The 21,093-nt window shown below is 35.0% G+C and overlaps 1 protein-coding gene across 2 annotated transcripts in view; it reads left to right on the top strand.

The window, feature by feature from the left end:
- The window catches only part of VWA8 (von Willebrand factor A domain containing 8), a 357,132-nt gene that overhangs the window by 72,273 nt on the left and 263,766 nt on the right, over positions 1–21,093 (top strand). For both annotated transcript variants that reach the window (XM_046664107.1, XM_046664108.1), the window contains 3 exons: positions 2,924–3,055; positions 4,962–5,096; positions 5,185–5,262. In XM_046664107.1, the coding sequence (XP_046520063.1) occupies positions 2,924–3,055; positions 4,962–5,096; positions 5,185–5,262 (345 nt within the window). The remainder of the gene's footprint in view (positions 1–2,923; positions 3,056–4,961; positions 5,097–5,184; positions 5,263–21,093) is intronic.

Genomic DNA, 21,093 nt, shown 5'->3' with positions numbered 1-21,093 from the left:
AGTTTGATTAGAAACAAAAAGATAGTGGGTCACTTAAGGATGATGTAGAATTAAGAAATGTCTTTTTGTTTGTTTGTTTCTTGGAACAGAGGAGACAAACATCTTTATAGGAAAAAGGAATAAAATCTGTGGAGTACATGGAAAATATTTATGGAAATATGGTCTGGGGAGGCAGGAAAGGACCTTTTCAGAGAAGCATTGTGCCTTGGTTTGAAATGATGGAAGAACATATTTTCTCCCCAACAATTGGAATGATGCAGTTATAAACTGAGATGGAGAAAACAGAGTTCCAGTGGCTTTCCATCCAGTCATAAATAAAGCAGAAGTCTTTTCTACTGAGACAGTGGGAAAAGAAGTAAGGATTGATGAAAATACATAGATGATTTTGAGGATGAAGGAAAAAGAATTTCATTTGTTTGCTCATTTAACAAACGTTTATTGACCATTGACTGTGTCCTATGTGTGATTCCAGGTTCTGAAGATTTGGAGTGAACCAAATTGACACATTTTGAAATTACCCTACTGGGGCTTACATTCTAGTGAAGAGTGAAGTTGTATGTGCCTGAAGGCTCTGTTGTGGGTAGAAGAGGCAGCTAGATTACCTGCTGAGACAGGGATGAATGTGCTGGAATTAACTCCTTAGGAGAGTAGTAATGGTTTGTATTAGTTGCTGAAGGGCTTTGGGAAAAGAACCCAGCAGAGACTGGGGGCTATATATTTGTTCAGTAGCCAGAGAACATGATATGGAAAATTTCTCTTTTAGTGCTCAACAGCCTAGAAAAAAGTATGAAGAGAATGAATAGCTTGATGGAACAGGATTGGGAATTGTGAGGGTGAACATGGAGGCCTTGCAGACCAACATCCATGTGATTTACATTTCCTTTTATTTAATTGTGCTTCACAGTTCAGATAATGTAATCCCAAAGAAAGTGGATCAAAAAATATGCTAGTACTTTTTGTTTAATTGAAATTCCAGAATTCATAGGAAATAACTAATATAAAATGGTAAGGTAAACTTTGATTTTCTACTTCTTGTTAACATGTAGCTTATAAGAATTATATATCTATTTTACTCCTCAATTACCTTTTTGATTAATAGTTCTCTAAATTTCCTGTGCCAGCAAATGGTAATTCACCTTGCAACTTGTTTTTTTTTTTTTTTTTTTTGCTATTTTAGTGTATTCTAGCCTAATATTTTTATCCTACTGAAATATTTTAGCTTGAATTATTTATAAGAACATAACCAGTATAGCTAGTGATTCAAGGCATTAGTGTTCATTTCTGGAATGTAAGTGCTCTGACATCAATCCTATATCAAGTTAGACTGACATTATTATAGCTGGAGTAAAAACATACCTTTAAGCGCATATATTTGTTTTCTCAGAAATTACTGGCTCTAGATTCTAAATTCTAATGAATTTAATTACTTGGCTAAGCCCTTTCTCCTTTCCTATTGAACCTCCCTTATAGTGTAGCATTTTTTTTGCATGAAATTAAAGTGTCAATAATTGTTATTTTTCTATAATGTAGAAGCAATTCCTACTGAAGTGTGTGATACTATGGGAACTTGCATGTAAAAAATGCGTAGAGTATAAAGCATATTTCTTTTTTTGTTGTTGGTAGGAAGATTTGCCCCTGAGCTAACGTCCATTGCCAATCCTCCCCCCCCCCCCCTTTTTTTTTGGCTTGAGGAATATTAGAGCTGAGCTAACATCTGTGCCAGTCTTCCTCTACTTTATATGTGGGATGTCTCCACAGCATGGCTGATGAGTGGAGTAGGTGTGTACCTGGGATCCAAACCTGGGAATCCAGGCTGGTGAAGCAGAGCACGCAGAACTTTAACTAGTCAACCATGAGGCCAGCCCCAGAACGTATTTCTTTATGGTAGCACAAATAGACAGTTTTTCTTAGATGTGGAGAAAGAAGTAAATGATTGTCTTGAGTACTTATGACACCAAGACGAAGACTTGAACTGGGCTATTATGTTTAGAGTATTGAGATTGAAGATAATTTTCTTCCTCAAAATTATTTTCTGGCGTTGCATCATTCTGTTACATAAGCAGGGATTTTTTTCATTGAGGTACAACTCTATAGTGGTGATGTTCTACAACTATGGTAGGATTTTTAGGAGGGTGGTAATTTCTGCGTGTTTAATACTAAAAGTGAATTAAACTTTTCATATTGAACATGGCTGCTATTAGTAGGGCATAGAATTTAATTAATTTTCAATTGGTATTCTCATTTTTCATATACTTATTTGTGTTCTCTGTTTACATTTTTTTATAAAATGAGCTGGTATGGGGGGATGTAACCAAGTGTTAGAACATTAGTAATTGGCCCACATGAAGAAAGAATCAATGGTCTTGGCCTTTTAAATGTAATTTGACAAATGTTGAGAACCTATGCTGTGTAAGTAAGACATTGTGGCAGATACTGTGGAAAATTAACTTGTTATAATTTATTCAAACTAACCGCACAAGCAAAGAGCAGAATGGTGTCCGGGAAGTTCTTGTTTCATGAATTTCAAGCAACATGTTAATTTCAGTTGATTTAAGAAATCGACTGATATAGGCCTTATATTTTACTTAAGCATGTTTTCAAGAGTCTCATCGTCCCTTTCTAGGAAACTGGAACCTTTGATTATCAAGAAATGTAGGCTATGAACTTCCACCAGGTCAGGAATACAGTGATTCCATTTCCTGTCATTTAGTCAATTTTAGGGACTATTATCATATCACCTTAGTAATTGGCTTAAGTAGAATGGTATTTGTGAAAATGGGAAAAAATTCTCCTTAATTTTTTTTACCTCTACTTTTATAATATAGAGTGAGTTTCAGTTCTAATTAAGATGGAGTCTTCCAGATATCCAACGTTAATACTAAAATGAAAAGTAAACTACATGATTTTCTTTTTAATTTTATAGCGCTTTCAACTCCAAGATTCAGGAAGCTCTATGCTTCCTAAAGAGATCTTGAGAGTGGAGAGGTTGAATGAAAACGATGTTCCCCAAGCTTCTGTGACTATCCGGATTGCAGAAAGAGAGGTGACCATTAAGGTAATGAATCAAGGTTTATGCTGTCTAAGATGTAGCTTTGCCCATTTTTGTGACCTAACTGGGTGTATGATCCCCTTGTAAGTCTTTGGCTCTATAGCTTCAAGCCTGTATGTCTGTATTTATATTTATCTGTGTATCCAGAGTCCTATATGTTTGTAAACTGGAAAAGTTCAGGGAAACATAGGGATAGGTTTTCCTCAGAAATCAAAGTCGGCCTCTAGGAAAATCAAATCAAGTTTTGATAAATGAAAGCATTTTGTACTATGAGTCCTTGCTAAGAAATAGTCAGTGTTTTCGAACATGTTTTAGCAGCCAGCGAACATTCTTTTCAAGTAAGATCTTTCTTCGCTACGTGAAACGTTAAAAGAGGAGCTCTTGTAGATGCACAGTTTTTAGAGCAGGGGAAGGATATATGGTCATAGAGCTCATCTGCTTGCTCTGCCTCCCTTTCTTCTAACCCTTTCTTTGAAGCCCCTAAGAACCCTAAGAGGCGATGTAAAACTGTACTAGAAAACACAGCTTGAAAAATGCTGAGAAATAAATTGTAAGTGAATGTAGGAAAGAATAAATGCTTGCCTTCTTATGTTGTGATGGAGCAAACTTTAATTATAGGCTTTTTTGTGTGTTTTAATGTGATAGTAATACTTATTCATGTTACTGTATTTATTCATTCATCAAACTGAACATTGATTATGTCTACTAGGAGCCAGGCTCTGTATTAACATTTACTAGTGCCTACTGGATACTAATCACTGTGTTCGTCTCTTTGCATATATTATGCCATTAAATACCTCAATGACCCTGGAGTTAAGTTTTATCTCCATTTTATAGATTAGAAAACTGAGATGTAAAGAGGGTAGTCAGTTCACCCATGGTCACCAGCTAGGAAATGTCACAGCTGGAACTTCTAGACAGGATCACTTTCCGCTACACTCTCTGTCTCCTTCAGATGAATGTCCTTACAGAACTGATAGTCTAGGACAGAGGCAGATGAGTAAGGACTGCATTGGAATGGCTATGGGAATATAGAGAAGGAAGTAGTACTGGGAGTCAGGAGGAGTAGAGAAAGCTTCAGAGAGGAGGTGTGGCTTGAGCTAAGTCTTGAAGAATGACAGGAATTTTTCAGTGGCCCAGGAGTAGAAAGGTGGTAGGATATTTCAGGCAGTTTAAACGTATGTCCAGAAGCATGAGGTTTCGTTATTTGCTTCCCTTTGGCAATGGCTTTCTAACTTCATTGCCTGCAGTCCCTTCCACTTAACTTTCTGTGTTACCACCAGGATGATCTTTCTTAAATGCAAATCTGATCTTCTCACTTCCAAACTTACAATTCTTTAGGGTTCGTCTTGTATACAGTATGGTCAAGTCCTCAGCAGGGCCCCCAGGAGACTAATAAGGAGGAAATAGGAAATAAAAGGAGAAGTAGATCTGAAGGATGGGAAGAGAGATTTTAAGAACAGGTGCTTCTGAGTGGTAAACTAAGAGTGAAAAAGGGTTTGTGGATGTGGATTTTAGAAAGCAAGAGGTCTTTGGTGACTTTGGAGAGTCCCAGTGGACTGACTTTAAATTCTGTACTTAGAACTGGAATTTGAACAAAAACCTTCATTCTCAAGCAGTGACATTGTTGTTATAAGTTATAATAGCATGAAAATGACATGATTCTTATGAAAATTCTTATGAAAACATGGGTCTTTAATTTTAGAGGGATGATTGATGTAAAAGTTGGATGAGGATAATCATCAGATCTGTGAATGAGAATAGATCCTGCTCTTTTGAAATATCAAAAGCAATTTATAATTGGATTGAGCAAGGAATTAGTAGGGGCTTTTAAATGACAGTTCTGTACTTTCAGTTACTGGTATTTTGAGAAAAACATGTGCATATTATATTTATCTCTCTTTGATTGTAGGTGGCAGCTGGGACCAGGCCATTAAATCAACCTTGTGCATCAGAGCATTTTATCCAGACTTTAAGCCATAAGCAACTACTGGCTGAAATGATGCAGTCTCACATGGTTAAAGACATATGTTTAATTGGAGGAAAAGTAAGAATGTCAGCCTCACTGCAAAATTCTGTTTCCTGACTTTTGATTATTTGACTTATCCCTTAAATGATTGTGTTTCTATTTGTAGGGTTGTGGTAAAACAGTCATCGCTAAGAACTTTGCAGAAACCTTGGGATACAATATAGAACCTATCATGCTCTATCAGGTATGATGCTCATTTTTAGCACTTGGACTGTAAACATATACATTTGGATCATTAGTAGAATTTATAGTCTCCCTTAAGTTATGACCTGTTAAATTTTTGGTGTAGATAATAAATAGCAATCAGACTGGAGTGCAATTATTTGGAACTTTTGAAGGTACATTCTAGGATATCTGATGTGCACAACATATGAGGATCTGTTTTTCAAGAAAAATTCATTTTATATGTATGTGTGCACATAGAGTAGATTTAACAGTAATTTGGAAATCTAAACAAAATGGGTTTTGGCAGCTGCAGGAGATAATTAGGCATTCATCGAATAGATTGTTAATATTATTTTTTATTGTGGAAAATATACATAACGTAGAATTTATCATTTTAACCATTTTTAAGTGTACAATTCACTGGCATTAAGTACATTCACAATGTTGTGTAACTATCACCAGTATCTATTTCCAGAACTTTTTTTATCATCCCAAATAGAAACGCTATACCCATTAAACAATAACTTATTTTTCTCTTCCCCCAGACCCTAGTAACTTCTGTGTTACTTTCTGTCCCTATGAATTTGCCTATTCTAGATACCTCGTATAAATATATATGTTTCTCATTGAATTGTACGATTCTCACATAAGTAGAATCACACAATTTTGGTCCTTTTGTGTCTAGCTTATTTTATTTAGCGTAATGTTTTCAAGGTTCGTCCATGTTGTAGCATACACCGGAATTTCATCCCTTTTTTATGGCTGAATGATATTCTGTTGTATATATGTTCCACTTTTTTTTTAATCCATTCATATATTGATGAACACTTGGGTTGTTTCCACATTTTGGCTATTGTGAATAATGCTGCTATGAACATCGGTGTACAAGTATCTGTTTGAGTCCCTGCTTTAAACTCTTTTAGGTATATACCTAGGAGCGATATTGCTGAATCATATTGTAATTCAATGTTTAACTTTTTGAGGAGCCACTAAACTGTTTTCCACAGCAGCTGCACCATTCTGTATTCCCACCAGTGGGGTACAAGGGTTCCAATTTCTCCACGTCTTTGTCAACACTTGTTAGATTCTAGGTTTGTTTTTAATAATAGCCATCCTAATGGGTGTGAAGTGGTTACTCATTGTGGTTTTTTTTTCTTTGCCCTAATGACTGATGATGTTGAGTATCTTTTCATATGCTTATTGGCCATTTGTATATGTTATTTGGAGAAACACCTATTCAGATTCCTTGGCCTGTGTTTTAATTGGGTTGTTTTTCTGTTTTTGAGTTGTAGAAGTTCTTTATATGTTCTGGATATTAACCCATTCTCAGATACATGATTTACAAATATTTTCTCCCATTCTGTGGGTTGTCTTTTCACTCTCTTGGTAGTGTCCTTTGATACACAAAAGTTTTTAATTTTGATGAAGTCTAATTTACCTTTTTTTCTTGTTGGCTGTGTTTTTGCTGTTATATTCAATAAATGGTTACCAAGTTCAATGTTGTAAATTTCCCCGTTTTTTTCTAAGAGTTTTACAGTGTTAGGTCTTACATTTAAGTCTCTGATCTATTTTGAATTAATTTTTGTATATGGTGTAAAGTAAGGGTCCAACTTCTTTCCATTGCATGTGGATATCCAGTTTTCCCAGCATCATTTGTTGAAAAGACTGTCCTTTCCCCATAGGCTGGTCTTGGCATCCTTGTCAAAAATCAATTGACCATCTACGTGAGGGTTTATTTCTGGGCTTTCTGTTCTGTTCCATTGGTCTATATGTCTGTCCTTATGTCAGTATCACATGGTTTTGATTACTGTAGCTTTGTAGTAAGTTGTTAAATCAGGAAATGTGAGACCTCCAACTCTGTTCTTCTTTTCCAGGATTGTTTTGGCTATTCAGGGTCCCTTGAGATTCAGTAGAATCTTAGGATAGGTTTTTCTATTTCTGCAAAAAAATGCTATTGAGATTTTGATAGAGATCTCTTTGAATCTGTAGATCGCTTTGAATAGTATTGTCATCTTAATTTTGTCTTCCAATCTGTGAAAATGTGAAAGTGGATATCTTTCTACTTATTTATATCTTCTTTAATTTCTTTCAGCAACGTTTTATAGTTTTCAGTGGACAAATTTTTTATCTCCTTGGTTAAATTTATTCCTAAGCATTTTGATGGATGTACATCTTGTATATAGTATGATAAAAAATCAAACTTACAGCTGGCATTTTACAGAGTGAAATTTTCTGTCATGTATATCTCCTAAGATATTTTTATCTTGCTAATTTTTTGATTCTATATGTTAGTTTTTGGCTGGTTATGGTACCTTCTTACTTATAGAAGAGTCTCTATTTTTATTCTTTGAACAATTTTGGAAGTGGATGTGATACTGTTTACTTACATTTTAGGATGTATTTTGTGTTTTTAGTTTATTCTGTGGTTAAACGTTTTTTGTTACTGACACTAAATATATTTTTATTAACAGTGTTCTTATTTTTGAAAAATGACATTTAAACCAGTTACTTCTTGACTCTGTAGGTCATAGAAAATTTTGTTAACAGCTCATATTTCAAATGACTCTGTTGAGAAGATTTCTGTCATGCCGCTTTAAGGTATTTTGTGCCTATTGGTTGAATTGGCCATAGTTTAGAAGGAATTGTGATTACATGATCCTGGTAACTTTTGGGCTACAAGCAGAATATCTGTTGTAAAAGATATGTGAGAATTTTCGCTGAAATTAATTTTTTTCTTTCTTCTGGGTAGTTTAACTCATTCAGAGCACCAAGGTACCAGTTAGGATTTTGGGTTACATTGAAAAAAATTTTGGAAACAAAAGACAAAATATCCTGCCTTTGTATAAAACTATAGTGGATCTATACCTTTGCTATTTTGTACAGTTTTCGTTATCGTATTTGTAGAAAGACACACAAAGGCAGGTAGGTAAGAAAGGAGGTAAAGGTAATTAAGATAATTAATTGATTGAAAGACTCGAAAGGTTCAAATATTTACTAAGAAGTACTCTATGATCTTAAAAGATGAAATCTGTGAGGAAGTGCATGATCTAAGTTTATGAAATTATGAAGAATAAGAAGTAAGGTGAAGAGACTTAAACTCGTAGTGATACCATGAGTCTTGAGAGATAAGCATGTAGGGGAGAAAAATAAATTTCTACATTCTGTAGCAGGTGGCAAGTCTTGGAACCCACTGAAAGCATATGTCTACAAGATTTTTTTAAGGGAAATAAGGAAATTGGAGGTGGGGATTAATTTCTCTAACTTAATTTATGGAAGATGCCATGAAGAATACCCTGCCCTCTTAGAAAATCACCCCTTGGCGTCTTTGTCAGAGATCAGAAAACAGATAGTTAGCTCAGTATGCTACTTCATCTGTCCATACCCTTCTATAGCTCGTGTTAACCGTGAACTTTCTGATTTCCAATGAAAATACTTTTCTACCAAATAATGGAAGGAAAACTCCCAAATCATCAATATATTTGTAAAACAAGGTAAGTTTTGTTATAAATATCTTATATTCCACTTACAGATCAAGGATAAATACAGGCATAATTTACCTTTCCAGGTGCCGTTGCTTTGTAATCATGTGGACGAGACCTTTTGAGGATAGTATTTCTTTTCTCTTTGACTCCATTCCAATTTATTAGCATTGTTTCTAAAATTTTATAGATGAATATTTTCTTCACATTAAAATAAAAACTCCCATTCTAATGAAAGCTGGAAATAATTTATGCCTCATCGGTTTTTCCAGACAGTACTGTTTCTGTATCAGATTTCTATAGTAGGTTTATAGTGATTTTTACACTATAGTGGTAAATTATTCTAAGATAATGTGGTTGAGCTGTGAGAATTATGGTCACCTCATCCTAATATCCATTAAAAGAAGAACCAAGCAACTGAGTGTGTATGTCTCCATCAATTCAGATCTCTCAGCTCCGCGGAAAACTACCTAAAGTATCCTGCCATTGAGAATGTTATCTTTATATGTGAAAGAATTAATTTAAGAGGCTGAGAATAGATTTTCTTATATATTTTCGAAGAGTGACCATAAGCTCACAAAAATATTATTCTATTTTAATGTTTTTTTACTTTCCTGTTCAGTTTGTTGATTGATGGAAAACAAAAGTAGGAAGATGCTACCATTAAAGTTGATGGCAGGCCATTCTATTTCTTGAAACACATTTGAGATATGAAGTCAGTCTCTTCTAGTTTCTGCCACAGAATAAGGTCATTTAGTCATATCTTATTAATCTTCTATCTGAAAAACGTGGGTGATGATAATTGAAAGGCATATAGTTTCCCAGAAGAATGTTTTGACCGTCCTTTGCATATATGTTGTCTACCACATTGTAGATGTCCTGCCAGGATTGGGAAACTGGAACAGAGATAAGCAAACGATTGCATATTCTGAAATCACCTTTTCCAATTTTGCTTTTCTACCCGTTAATTTTTTGAGAAATGTCTAGGAGAAAAGGGGTTTCTAGAAGTATAGACTTCAGAAAGGGATAGAGAAATATAATAACAGTAACATGTTTTATAGTAAGTTTGTTTCTCTCTCTCTCCGTATGGCTTCTTTCCATGAGCTGGATCAAAGCATATATTAGGCACTGTATTGACAGTTGCACATTTTGTAAACTGTTAGTAATTGGTTTTTATGATAAAAACCAAGCTCCTGAGATCAAATGTAAGACTCTTTGCTCACACTTTCATATTTATTAGTAAAGATCATTGACCTCTCTCGGACAGAGGAACTAATTTAGTGAATTAAAGAATGAATTTGGGTTTTATAATAATACAGTCAATATTAATGAAAAATTTCCAGAAATTTGACCCGACGTGGAGAGTTTAGTGGGAATAAGTAACCCAGCATCTGTTTTCCTAGAAGATGTGACGATTTCCCTGTTACTTGTACATGTATAAAGCTACACTTAATCTGTGGGTTTTGCCATATTTTTAGACTTGACTGTTTTTAGAACTGAATTTCATATGAAGAAAAAGAAAAACAGAGCCTTAACACAAACTTGTGGCAGTACACAAAGTAAGTTTTATAATAGGTTATAAAAATTGTAAGTCGTTTGACACAAGTGTTAGATCAGGTTCTTTTAACTGATTATTCTTTTTATAGTGTTGAAGCTAGTGATTTCCTAGATTTCACAGTGATTTCATAGAAGAAATACAAGTTATTATCTTTTCTTTCACAACCAGATACGGGCATATTTCCATGTTTCTTTCTACATTGTCGTAAACAGCACCAGATCTAAGATCACTTTCTTCTGTTTAAGCACTAGTTGGATTAAAAGTCAAGTCAACTGCAATCAAAATTTTAATATCAAATACGTTTATGTAACTTTTAATGAAAATAATCACTGTCTAAAACATGTTGATGTCTTAGGATCATTTTTGACTCCTTAGCTAAGATTTTCTTCCTATAGCTGACCTCAAACCGAATTCTCTTCTCCATCTTCCATCTAATCTACAACCCCTACTTCTTCCTGTTTATCCAACACAGTGGAAGTATCTTTACTTCTTTTTATTCTCTCTCGTTTGTTTTCAGTGGTCTGTGTCTTAGATTTATTTACTTGCTTCTTGTCTTTGTTTTGACTTTGCACTTTTCTCTTATGAAGATTTCAAGACGCCTGTCTTCATTTAAGTGTTTATATTCAACATTGGAGGCTGACTTTCTCCATGATTCCGTAATTCATCTTGTTTGCTTGCTTTCTTATTTTGCTATAATCTATTGTCCTTCCTGTCTTCTTAGTGTTTTTTCTTTTCCCACATAGAATAACCTTCATAAGGCTATCTAAGAATTTACTCACCTCAACTCCTTCAAATTTCTTATGTTATAAAATTTATTTTCAAAGAACAAGGTATGTCATTGTCACTAAGAACTTTAAAATGGTTGACTTGAGCAATCTTTTCAAGTCCCAGGCTTACCAAGGCTTCTATCTTGTGTCATCTTCAATTTTTCCTTGATAGTGATGTTGCTTTGTCTCCTGCCTCTTTTATTTAGGATATACTTTAAAATTTATTCTAGTCTATCAGAGAATAAAATTTAGTGCAGCATAAAATTTAAAGTTATCAGAATAAAATTTCCCTTCTAATTTGAAGTGACATTTTTATTAAATATGATTTCATTTTTCTTGCCTATAATATCAGAGGCATGCTGTAAGAGGATCAATAACTATTTACAATGTTTTTGGTCATAATTTAATAGATGAGTTATAATGCATTATAGTGTTACTCTTAATTGTAAAATTATAATTCTTACACTCTGTATGGAATAGTTATCTCAGTTAAATTTCATCAGGGTGCTGAGAAGCAGATGGCAATTGCACACACAGGGAATTTTACAAATTAAATTGTAAAGCCACAGACTATAACCCTTACTCCAATAAGTTGCTTCATAAATGTCCTTTACTGGAAGTGATAGCGTATGGATGACTCTCTGTAATGCATCACCATTATTGGAAAAGGTTATTCAAGTTTATGCCCAACTAATTGTAAGTCACCATTCTATTTATTGCCTGTGCACACTAGCACTTTATAACATTTCTTCATTTTTTAAGTAAATAATGAAATAAATACAACTCATTATAATCAAATCTTATTTATGCAGCTAGTATGATTTTTTCCCTCTTCACATTTTTAAAATCTTCACATAGTGTTTGTCCTTTATTTTTATGTAAAAATATTACAAGCTTTGTTATCCATGTTTTCCAGCTTCAAAAGGGAAGTGAAAGTCAGTCAATAATGTATCTCTAATTATTTGAATATATACTTCACACCTCAAATACACAGGAAAGCTAGTAGTTTCATGGAGAAGTTACATGAAGAAGCAGTTTTATAGATTGTAGCTAGTTACTTAAATGAAAGACCAATCTCTTGTTACTTTAACAAGAAAAAATATCCAAAAAACATATAATTTAAACAATAGGTCAAATTGGGAGATGTGATTATAATGGCAAGATCTTGTGAAAGTTTCTAAAAAAAAATCTGTGGCTGTTACTGAGAACTAAGTAATACTCTTTCCATTTGGAGACTTAATTCAGGATGTATTTGAAAAACAACTCATTTCTATAGCCCAAATAGTTTGAATAGAGCATTTATGCACATTCTGTTACTATCTTCTTATTCTTTGTATGGACAATTAAGTTTTTTTAATGAGAACCAAACAAATGGGTGATATTAGTCTGTAACAGGGTTGACAAACTTCTTCTTTAAAGGCCAGGTAGTATGTATTTTAGACTTTGTGGACCAGGCAGTCCCTGTTGAAACTGCTCAACTCTTCTATTGCAGTGAGAAAAACAGACATAGGCAAAAAATAAGTGAGTGAGTGTGACTGTATTCCACCTTACGACATTTTTGGTAGGTTTTTTAGTAATGTTAATTGAGGTATAATTCACATATAGTAAAATTCAGCCTGTTTTGACAAACAGGTTTGGTTGTGTAAGCACCACCGCAATTGAGACATGTAGGATATATCCATCACCTCAAAAAATTCCCTTGTACCCCTTTCTAGTCACCTTCCTGTCAGCCCCTGGCAACCACGGATCTGTTTTCTATCCCTGTTAGTTTTACCTTTTCCAGAACAGCATATAAATGGAATTTTGAGTCTGGTTTATTTCGCTTACGTAATGCATTTGAGACTTATGTGCATTGTTGCATGTATCAGAAATTTGTTCTTTTTTCATTGCTGAGTACCTAAATAAAATCACAGTTTTATTAGTGTTTATGTCAGTACTTCTCTGTGTTCCTACTACAGTTCCTATTACTTCTGATGCTCAGCCCTTCTCTCGTAGGTTATCAATGCTAGCTTTCTAAGCTTTCCACCCATTTCCAGCCTGGGTTTTGCCCACTACATCTTTCCAACACTGAATTTTGTTCATTCTAATTTTCCCCCTTTTAAGCCTTTTAATCACCTCTTAGAGTTTGCAAGATAATATTCAAATTCTGTTGTTTAGCATACAGGGCTCTATTTTATTTCGCCTTTCAAGCCTCTTTTAGCCAGGTTTAAGGCCTCAACCCGTGCAACCAACATTCACCTTTTAACTCCAGCCATAAGGAATGATTTGTGGTTTCCCCAGCGTAACCTGCTGCCTGGAACATCCAGGCTTTCTTGCACTGTGCATGCTGTCTAAACTTTCCTTTTCCTATGGGCCAATTTGCTTACTCTTCAAAACTTAACTCTACTGCCACCACCTCTGAGTTTTCTTTAAGTCCTTAGTTTGATTTATATGTACTCTCTCTTTGTTTCAGCAACTCTTAAGCGTCTTTTTCGATAGCACTTATCAGTCAATATTTACTGTTTCATTAAGTCCAAGATGCTATCAACTGTAAGAAGCATCATTGTTTTATGTACCAGTAAGAAAGAAAAAGTACAGCAAATTAAATTATGACGTAAGACTTTTGTCACTTAGAATTTTTATTTTATCCTTAATGAAAGAACTCTTTTAGACTTAATTTAGATCATATATCTGTTTTGCTTGCAAAACAAGGAAAATATAAATGTGGTAAATGGTTGAAATATTTTTAGAACTTCTTCGTCTTCAGAATCTAACTTAGAATCTTCTAAAGCGCTTTCTGATTCAGGTGTAGACGTTCATGTTGTTTCACATCATATTTTCTGTGTCCTCTGTGCTTTGTCAGGAACAGAGTGCTCTTCTTCTGTTTCCAGGATGTTCTTCCAAACTACTGACAGCCATTCTGCTGGTTTTGATACTGGTGCTATATTGATTTTAACAGAAGGTCTTGACAGAAATGTTTTTAGGCAATAGCTAGGACTCATATTCTTTTCCCCAATGGTCCTTAATTTGTTGACCAAAGCATGAAAGCATTACGGTTGTCCTTTATGTCACAAACAAACATACAAAACCAAGTTCACATATGTGCAGTCAGTGATAACTAGCTAGCCAGCAGCTGTTGTAAGATTCTGGCCATTGCAGACTCTTCCTGATCTCAGAGATATTAAAATGTAAAGACTGTATATCTTGGAATTGATGAAATTTAGCTGTTTGTCTCTCTCATCATTTGTAAGGTCCTTGAGGGCAGGGGCAATGTGCTGTTCAATTCTCTGTTCCCGTCATGGGCACGTGGTAAATGTCTAGATAAAAAAATGAAGCTTCCAAATGTTATGTCCTCTATAAATTTTATAATAGAAATTGTAACCTAAGGGTAGTTGTCTTTTCCTTTTCATAGAGATCTTCCTCATTCTTTTTTTTATAGTTGCATATTATTCCACCAAATGAATATACCAGAATTTATTCTACCAATTTCCTATGTATGGACAATTGGGTTGTTTCCAATATTTTGTAATTACAAACTAAGTTGCAATGAGTTAGAAACATATCTTCAGGATTAATTCCTAAAAGTGGGATTGTTAGGTCAGTAGATAAAATGTATGTGTAGTTTTATTAGATATTGCCAAATTTTCCTCTATAAGGATTATACCATTTTGCATTCCCACCAACGATGTTGACAGAGAGGTCTGCCAAGCTCTTTAATGTTTGCCAATTTAAAAGTTTGAAATAGTATCTCACTAGTTTCAATTTGCATTTCTTATATTTGGAAAGAAATTGAAAACCTTTTCTATTTTTAAGGGCCATGATTGTGTCTTTTCTTAGTAAATTATCTGTTCCTTTCTTTTGCTCATTTTTCTATTGAGTTTTTGGCCTTTTTTCCCCTCAATTTTTGAATTCTTAATATTAGGCATATTTGCCTTTTATCTGTGATATTACTGCATGTACAGTCTCTCAGTTTGTCAGTTGTCCTTTGATTTTATGAATAAATTTTTTTTGCCTTGTAAAATTTTTAAAACATTTTTTTGTAGTTGTTTATTAATATTTTGTTTTATTGCATCTAGATTTTGAGTCATGGTTAGAAAATCTTTCCTTCTACTCAGGTTATGAAGGAATTCACTCATACCTTTTTCAGCTTCTGGATTGACCCCTCTCCCATCCTTGCACGTAGTCCCTTACATTTCAGAACCAGTAACAGAGCACTGAATCCTTCTCATACTGACCTCTCTCTCTGACCACAGCTGGGAAAGGTCCTTCTTTGGAGAAATGTCTTTCATATCCCCTGCCCATTTTTTGACTGGGTTGTTTGATTTTTTGTTGTTGAGTTGTGTGAGTTCTTTATATAATATGGAGATCAACCCATTGTCGGACATACAATTTGCAAATATTTTTTCCCAGTTGGTGGGTTGTGTTTTTGTTTCAATCCTGTTTTCCCTTGCCTTGTAGATGCTTGCTTGCTTTTTTAAAACAACAAAATTCAACTAAGTTTGAAGATCTAATTGGCTTTGTTCAACAATTCATGGATCAGGCAGCATCCCATCTAGCAGATAGAAAGGAGCTCTGAGGAACTGTACAAAATGGAAGGTTTTTCTAGACAGAAGGGGGTGGAAAAGGAAGTTTCTAACACAGAGTGGATTGTTTCAGGCAAGATCATCTTCCTTTGGGGGAAGGGCAGAAGTCTAAAAGGCAGATTACCTTCACTAGTTCTGACCAGGTGATTTCAAATTGGCTGGTTAAAGGTCATTCCTGGGAGAGGCTGAAAGTATAATTAGTGTAGATATTAAGTCTTGGTTTGCTGATGTGGGGCTTAGCACAAGTGACTCCATTTTGGGCCTGTTGTTTCTTTTCTTTAATAATCTCATAAGTTGAGCATAATGAATGACATTGGTAGTATTCTATGTTAAGTTAGCAACTAGAACTACTTGGTGTGGTTATGTTATAGGACATTACACAAAGTTATGTATTGAAAAGGTAAGATTTTTTCTTGTTTAACTTGATAATCTTTTAAACTTGTATATTCTACAAGTGCAAAGTGTACCTTAAAGCTTAACTCTGCAATGTACATGATAAAGTTTCATTTTCAAGAAACTGTCTTATGTTGAATAAATTTTCTATTTAAAAGGCAATAAGTCTTACATTTGCTTTTTTAAAAAAAGTATCCAAACTTGATATTCAGATCTTTTATAACTTTGAAAGTATGCATTGAACTTCTTATTTAATTGAAGCAGCATACGTTTAAAGTAATAGACAACATCTTTTATGTTATCTTAAGAAAATTTAGTTATGAGGTATTTATTAGATTTATAAAAACACACTGGAAGGTTTTTGGGCATGTGTATAAAAATAAACATTACAAAAAACACAAATTCATTAGCTCAAGGAAGAAAACAGAAGTAACCAATGAATCCTACTAAATAAGGAACTCCAGCCTGAAAGGTGTTTCATTTACCATCCATGGCGATCCAAAAACATAGGATCCATAAATTTGAAGAGGGAAGGGATTTCAAATTTGGGGATTTTCTGTGGAATAGTTCCAAATTTAAGGACACTATGTAATAAATTCCCAGTACTGTGGGTAAGAACACACTGTTAGGCTTGACCATCTCCATTAATCAGTAGTTTTGTTTTAAATGTACTTTACAGTAATTTTTATTAGGGTCTTAGGGCAATCTTTTAAGGGTCTTCAGGATTTTATAGTTATCAAAGATCACTACAAGAGTGAGGAGTTTGCCAAAGGTTAGTGGGAATATTTCTTATGGGGAATATGTCAAAGAAGAAAATAAAGGATAGAACTTTGATTTGATTTTGAAATTCACTGTTTTTGTAAGTACAATATATTTTGTGAGCGTATTTTATTCTTGGAAATAAAAAGTAAATAAATACTTCTCAGCTTTATCATATAGTTGCCTTCTGTGATTCCTAAATGGTTTGTTTTTCTCTTCTTCCCTATTAAAAAAACCCAATTACTCAGGATCCAAACTTTATGAATGCGTAGAATTTTATTGCTGATTTACAAGCCAGTCTGTTTCATAGTAGAAATATCTTGAAAGCCATTTGGCAGAAGCATAGAAATAGTCAAAAAGGACAGCAAAGGGAAAGGCGTTCTTTAACAGAGCTCAACTAGTGCCTCTGGGGACTTAGAGTTGAAGTAGCTTGGGATTTAAGCTGGTAGAAGTTGCTAAAATCCTGGTTTTACACTCTATTGACTATTGTTAAAATACTAACAGTCTGAAGAGAGGCCTTGGCCAGCCCAGCTCCTGTGACGCTTCCTGCTCACTTCCTGTTGTTCCCTGAAGCTCTCCCAGATTTAGGTAGCTGCAGGCAGGCAGCCTCTGCGCAGCAGAGCAGTGATGCCCATTGTGCCCTCACCTAGGTAGGAAACTGGACATGGTGAGAAGGTTGCCCTGCTACCTCCACCAGCCTGTTTCTTTAATCTTAGCAAGCCTCTTCCTGTGCTGCTTCAGGCTGGAGGCTCCATGTTTATCCTTAATGATGCTCCCTGAATTCATCAACTCCTCCCTATCTCCCATCTGGTGAACAGGTATTTGGCTCCCTGCTACCCAGTGTCTCCTTTGGGGGAGCAATTCAGAGAAAGCAGCTTTAGTTTTGTGAGGAAGGTTCCAAAAGGAACACATCAAGCCAATCAAAAGTTGTTAGGTATTGCAGCCATGGCACATTTCTTAGCCTTCTCCCCATCTACCCTACTACCCTCCACAGCCAATTATCAGTCTAACATCATTTGCTTTTTGCAGGATCCACTATAGCTATGGACATCTCCAGTCGCTCTAACCCACCATCCCTGGACATATTGTTGAGAACTTGGTGGAAAGTGTATTTGGTATATGGAATTATACTTTACAGACTTTTTAAGAACACATCAGTTATGTCAGCTGAACATTTGTAGATATTTCTCTCTCTCTCTCTTTTTTAGGACAGCGAAGTTCTACTCTCTTAGCAAATTTCAATTATATAATACAGTGTTATCAACTGTAGTCACTATTTTTTACATTATATCCTCAGATCTAGTCATCTTATACCTGAAAGTTTGTACCTTTTACCAACCTCTTCCTATTTCCCACAGCTCCTTACAACCACTTGTCTACTATCTGTTTCTAAGAGTTTGACCTTCTTTTTGAATTCCACATATAAGTGATACCATGGAGTATTTGTCTTTCTCTGTCTGGCTTATTTCACTTAGCATAATGTCCTCAAGGTCCATCCATGTTGTTGGAAATGGCAGGACTTCCTTCTTTCTCATGGCTGAATAATGTTCCTGTGTGTGTGTGTGTATGTATGTGTGTGTGTGTTTGTGTGTCTGTGTATCACATCTTCTTTATCTGTTTATCTGTGGATAGACACTAGGGTTGTTTCCATATCTTAGCTGTTGTGAATAATGCTACAATAAACATGGGAGTGCAGATATCTCTTCAATATCCTGTTGACATTTTCTTTGGATATACACCCAGAAGTGGGATTGCTGGATCATATGGTAGTTCTATTTAATTTTTTGAGGAACCTCCATGCTGTCTTCCATAGTATCTGCACCAATTTACATTCCCACCAACAGGCACAAAGGTTCCCTTTTCTCCACATCCTCACCAAGATTTATCTCTTGTCTTTTTGATAATAGCCATTCTAACGGGTGTGAGGTGGTATCTCATTGTGGTTTTGATTTGCATTTCCCTCATGACTAGTGATTATGAGCACCTTTTCATATACCTGTTGGCCATTTCTGGTCTTCTATGGAAAAATGTCTGTTCAATTCCTCTGCCTGTTTTTTGATCAATTGTTTTTTTGCTATTGATGGTATGAATTCTTTATATATCTTAGATATTAACCCTTATCAGATATATGATTTACAAATATTTTCTCCCATTCAGTAGGTTGCATTTTTATTTTGTTGATTACTTCCTTTGCCGTGCAGAAGCTTTTCCTTTTTAGTTTGATGTCGTCCTTCTTGTTTATTTTTGCTTTTGTTGCCTTTGCTTTTGGTGTCAAATCCAAAAGATAGTTACCAAGACCAGTGTCAAGGAGCTTACTGCCTATATTTTCTGCTAGGGGTTTTGTGATTTCAGATCTTAGTGTTCAAGTCTTTAAGCAATTTTGAGTTGATTTTTGTATATGGTGTAAGGTAGGGGTGCAGTTTCATTCTTTTGCATGTGGTGGTACAGTTTTCCTGACACCATTTATTGAAGAGACTACCCTTTCCCCAATGTTTTGTCATAAATTTGTCACCATATATATGTGGGTTTATTTCTGGGCTCTCTATTCTGTTCCATTGATCTATATGTCTGTTTTTTTGTTTTTTGTTTTTTAAGATTTTATTTTTCCTTTTTCTCCCAAAGCCCGCTGGTACATAGTCGTGTATTTTTAGTTGTGGGTCCTTCTAGTTGTGGCATGTGGGATGCCACCTCAGCATGGCTTGATGAGCAGTGCCATGTCCGCACCCAGGATTTGAACTGTCGAAACCCTGGGCTGCCGAAGCAGAGCATGCGAATTTAACCACTTGGCCACACAGCTGGCCCCTATATATCTGTTTTTATGCCGATATCATACAGTTTTGATTACTACACCTTTATGATATAGTTTGAAATCAGGAAGTGTGATGCCTCCGGCTTTATTCTTCTTTCTCAAGGTGGCTCTGGCTGTTCAGCATCCTTTGTGATTCTCTACAAATTTTAGGATTGTTCTGTTTCTGTGAAAAATGCCATCAGAGTTTTGAAAGGAATTGCACTGAATCTGTAGATTGTTTGGGGTAGTATAGACATTTAAACGATATTGATTCTTCTAATCCCTGAGCACAGAATATCTTTCTGTTTATTTGTGTCTTCTTCAATCTCTTTCATCAGTGTCTTAAGTTGGTTGGTTGTAGATATTTACTTATTTTTAAATTTCTCTCTTTTCTGTTGGTGAGAACATTTAATTTCTACTCTCTTTTGTAGATATTTAATTTATTTGTAGATATTAAACATTTGTAGATATTTAATTAGAATATGTTGCATTCCATATTCCATTCTCTAAAGAATAGAGTGACCTTTTAAGAATGTAAATCAGATCATGTCATTTCCCCACTTAGAATCTGTCAGTGGCCCTCCATCATACTTAGAATAAAATAAGAACTCCTTACCCTGGCTTATGAGCCCTCCATCAATGCTTTTCAACCTTGGCTATCTGTTAGAACCACCCAAGGAGCTTTGAAAACCTTCCAGTGTCCAGGCTCCACCACCAGAAAATAAGAAATATTTGGTCTGAGGTGGGGCCTGGACTTCAGTGTTTTCACAAAAGCCACTTGGTAATTCTAATGGGCAACCAGAGTTGAGAGCCACTCCCCTATATGATCTGACCCATGCCTGCCTTTCCAGCCTTCTCTCTCCCTGCTAGACTCTCTGTTAATTATGTTTCAGCTACACTGGCTATTTTCAGTCCCTTAAATCTGTTTAACTTCTTTCTGCCTCAGAGGTTTTGCACAGGCTGTTGCCTAGGCCTGGAATACTCTTCCCCTGATCTTCACATGGCCTCTAGTCATTCAAATCACAACCTGAATATACTTAGAGAAAGCATCCTTGACCCTCAGAGTCATTTGCTATCACATTACCCGGTATTTTCTGTATAACACTGATCATTATGTGATAGTTTTTCTTATTTTTGTCTCCTCCTCCCTTCCTTCCTTCTCATCCTCTGTCTCCTTTCCTTTGTCTACTTTTGTTCTCTTCCCACTGGAATGTAAGGTCCATGTTTATCTTTCTCACTGCTGTATCTTCAGCACCTGGAACAGTGACTTGCATGTAGTAGGCAGTCATGTGAATGAGTGGATAAATAAATTTTGAAAAATTTAAAAAATAAATTTTGAAAAATTTATTTTTAAAGGACCAGCTCAAATCTGATCTTTGTCAACTTTTCTTTACTAATTCCTACCTGTTTCAATATTATGTTTTCTTTAAATTCTAAGACAAGAATTTCTTCTGTCATACAGCTTTGTCATATCACTTATATTAGTGTCTTGAACTGTTAAACTTAGATTTAGTGTTAGACTTAAATTTTAATGTATTTGTATT

This window comes from Equus quagga, chromosome 6, assembly GCF_021613505.1.
Source record: "Equus quagga isolate Etosha38 chromosome 6, UCLA_HA_Equagga_1.0, whole genome shotgun sequence".
Taxonomy (NCBI): Eukaryota; Metazoa; Chordata; class Mammalia; order Perissodactyla; family Equidae; genus Equus; species Equus quagga.
The sequence above is the reverse complement of the archived record's forward strand: the minus strand, read 5'-3'. Positions and strand labels throughout refer to the sequence as shown.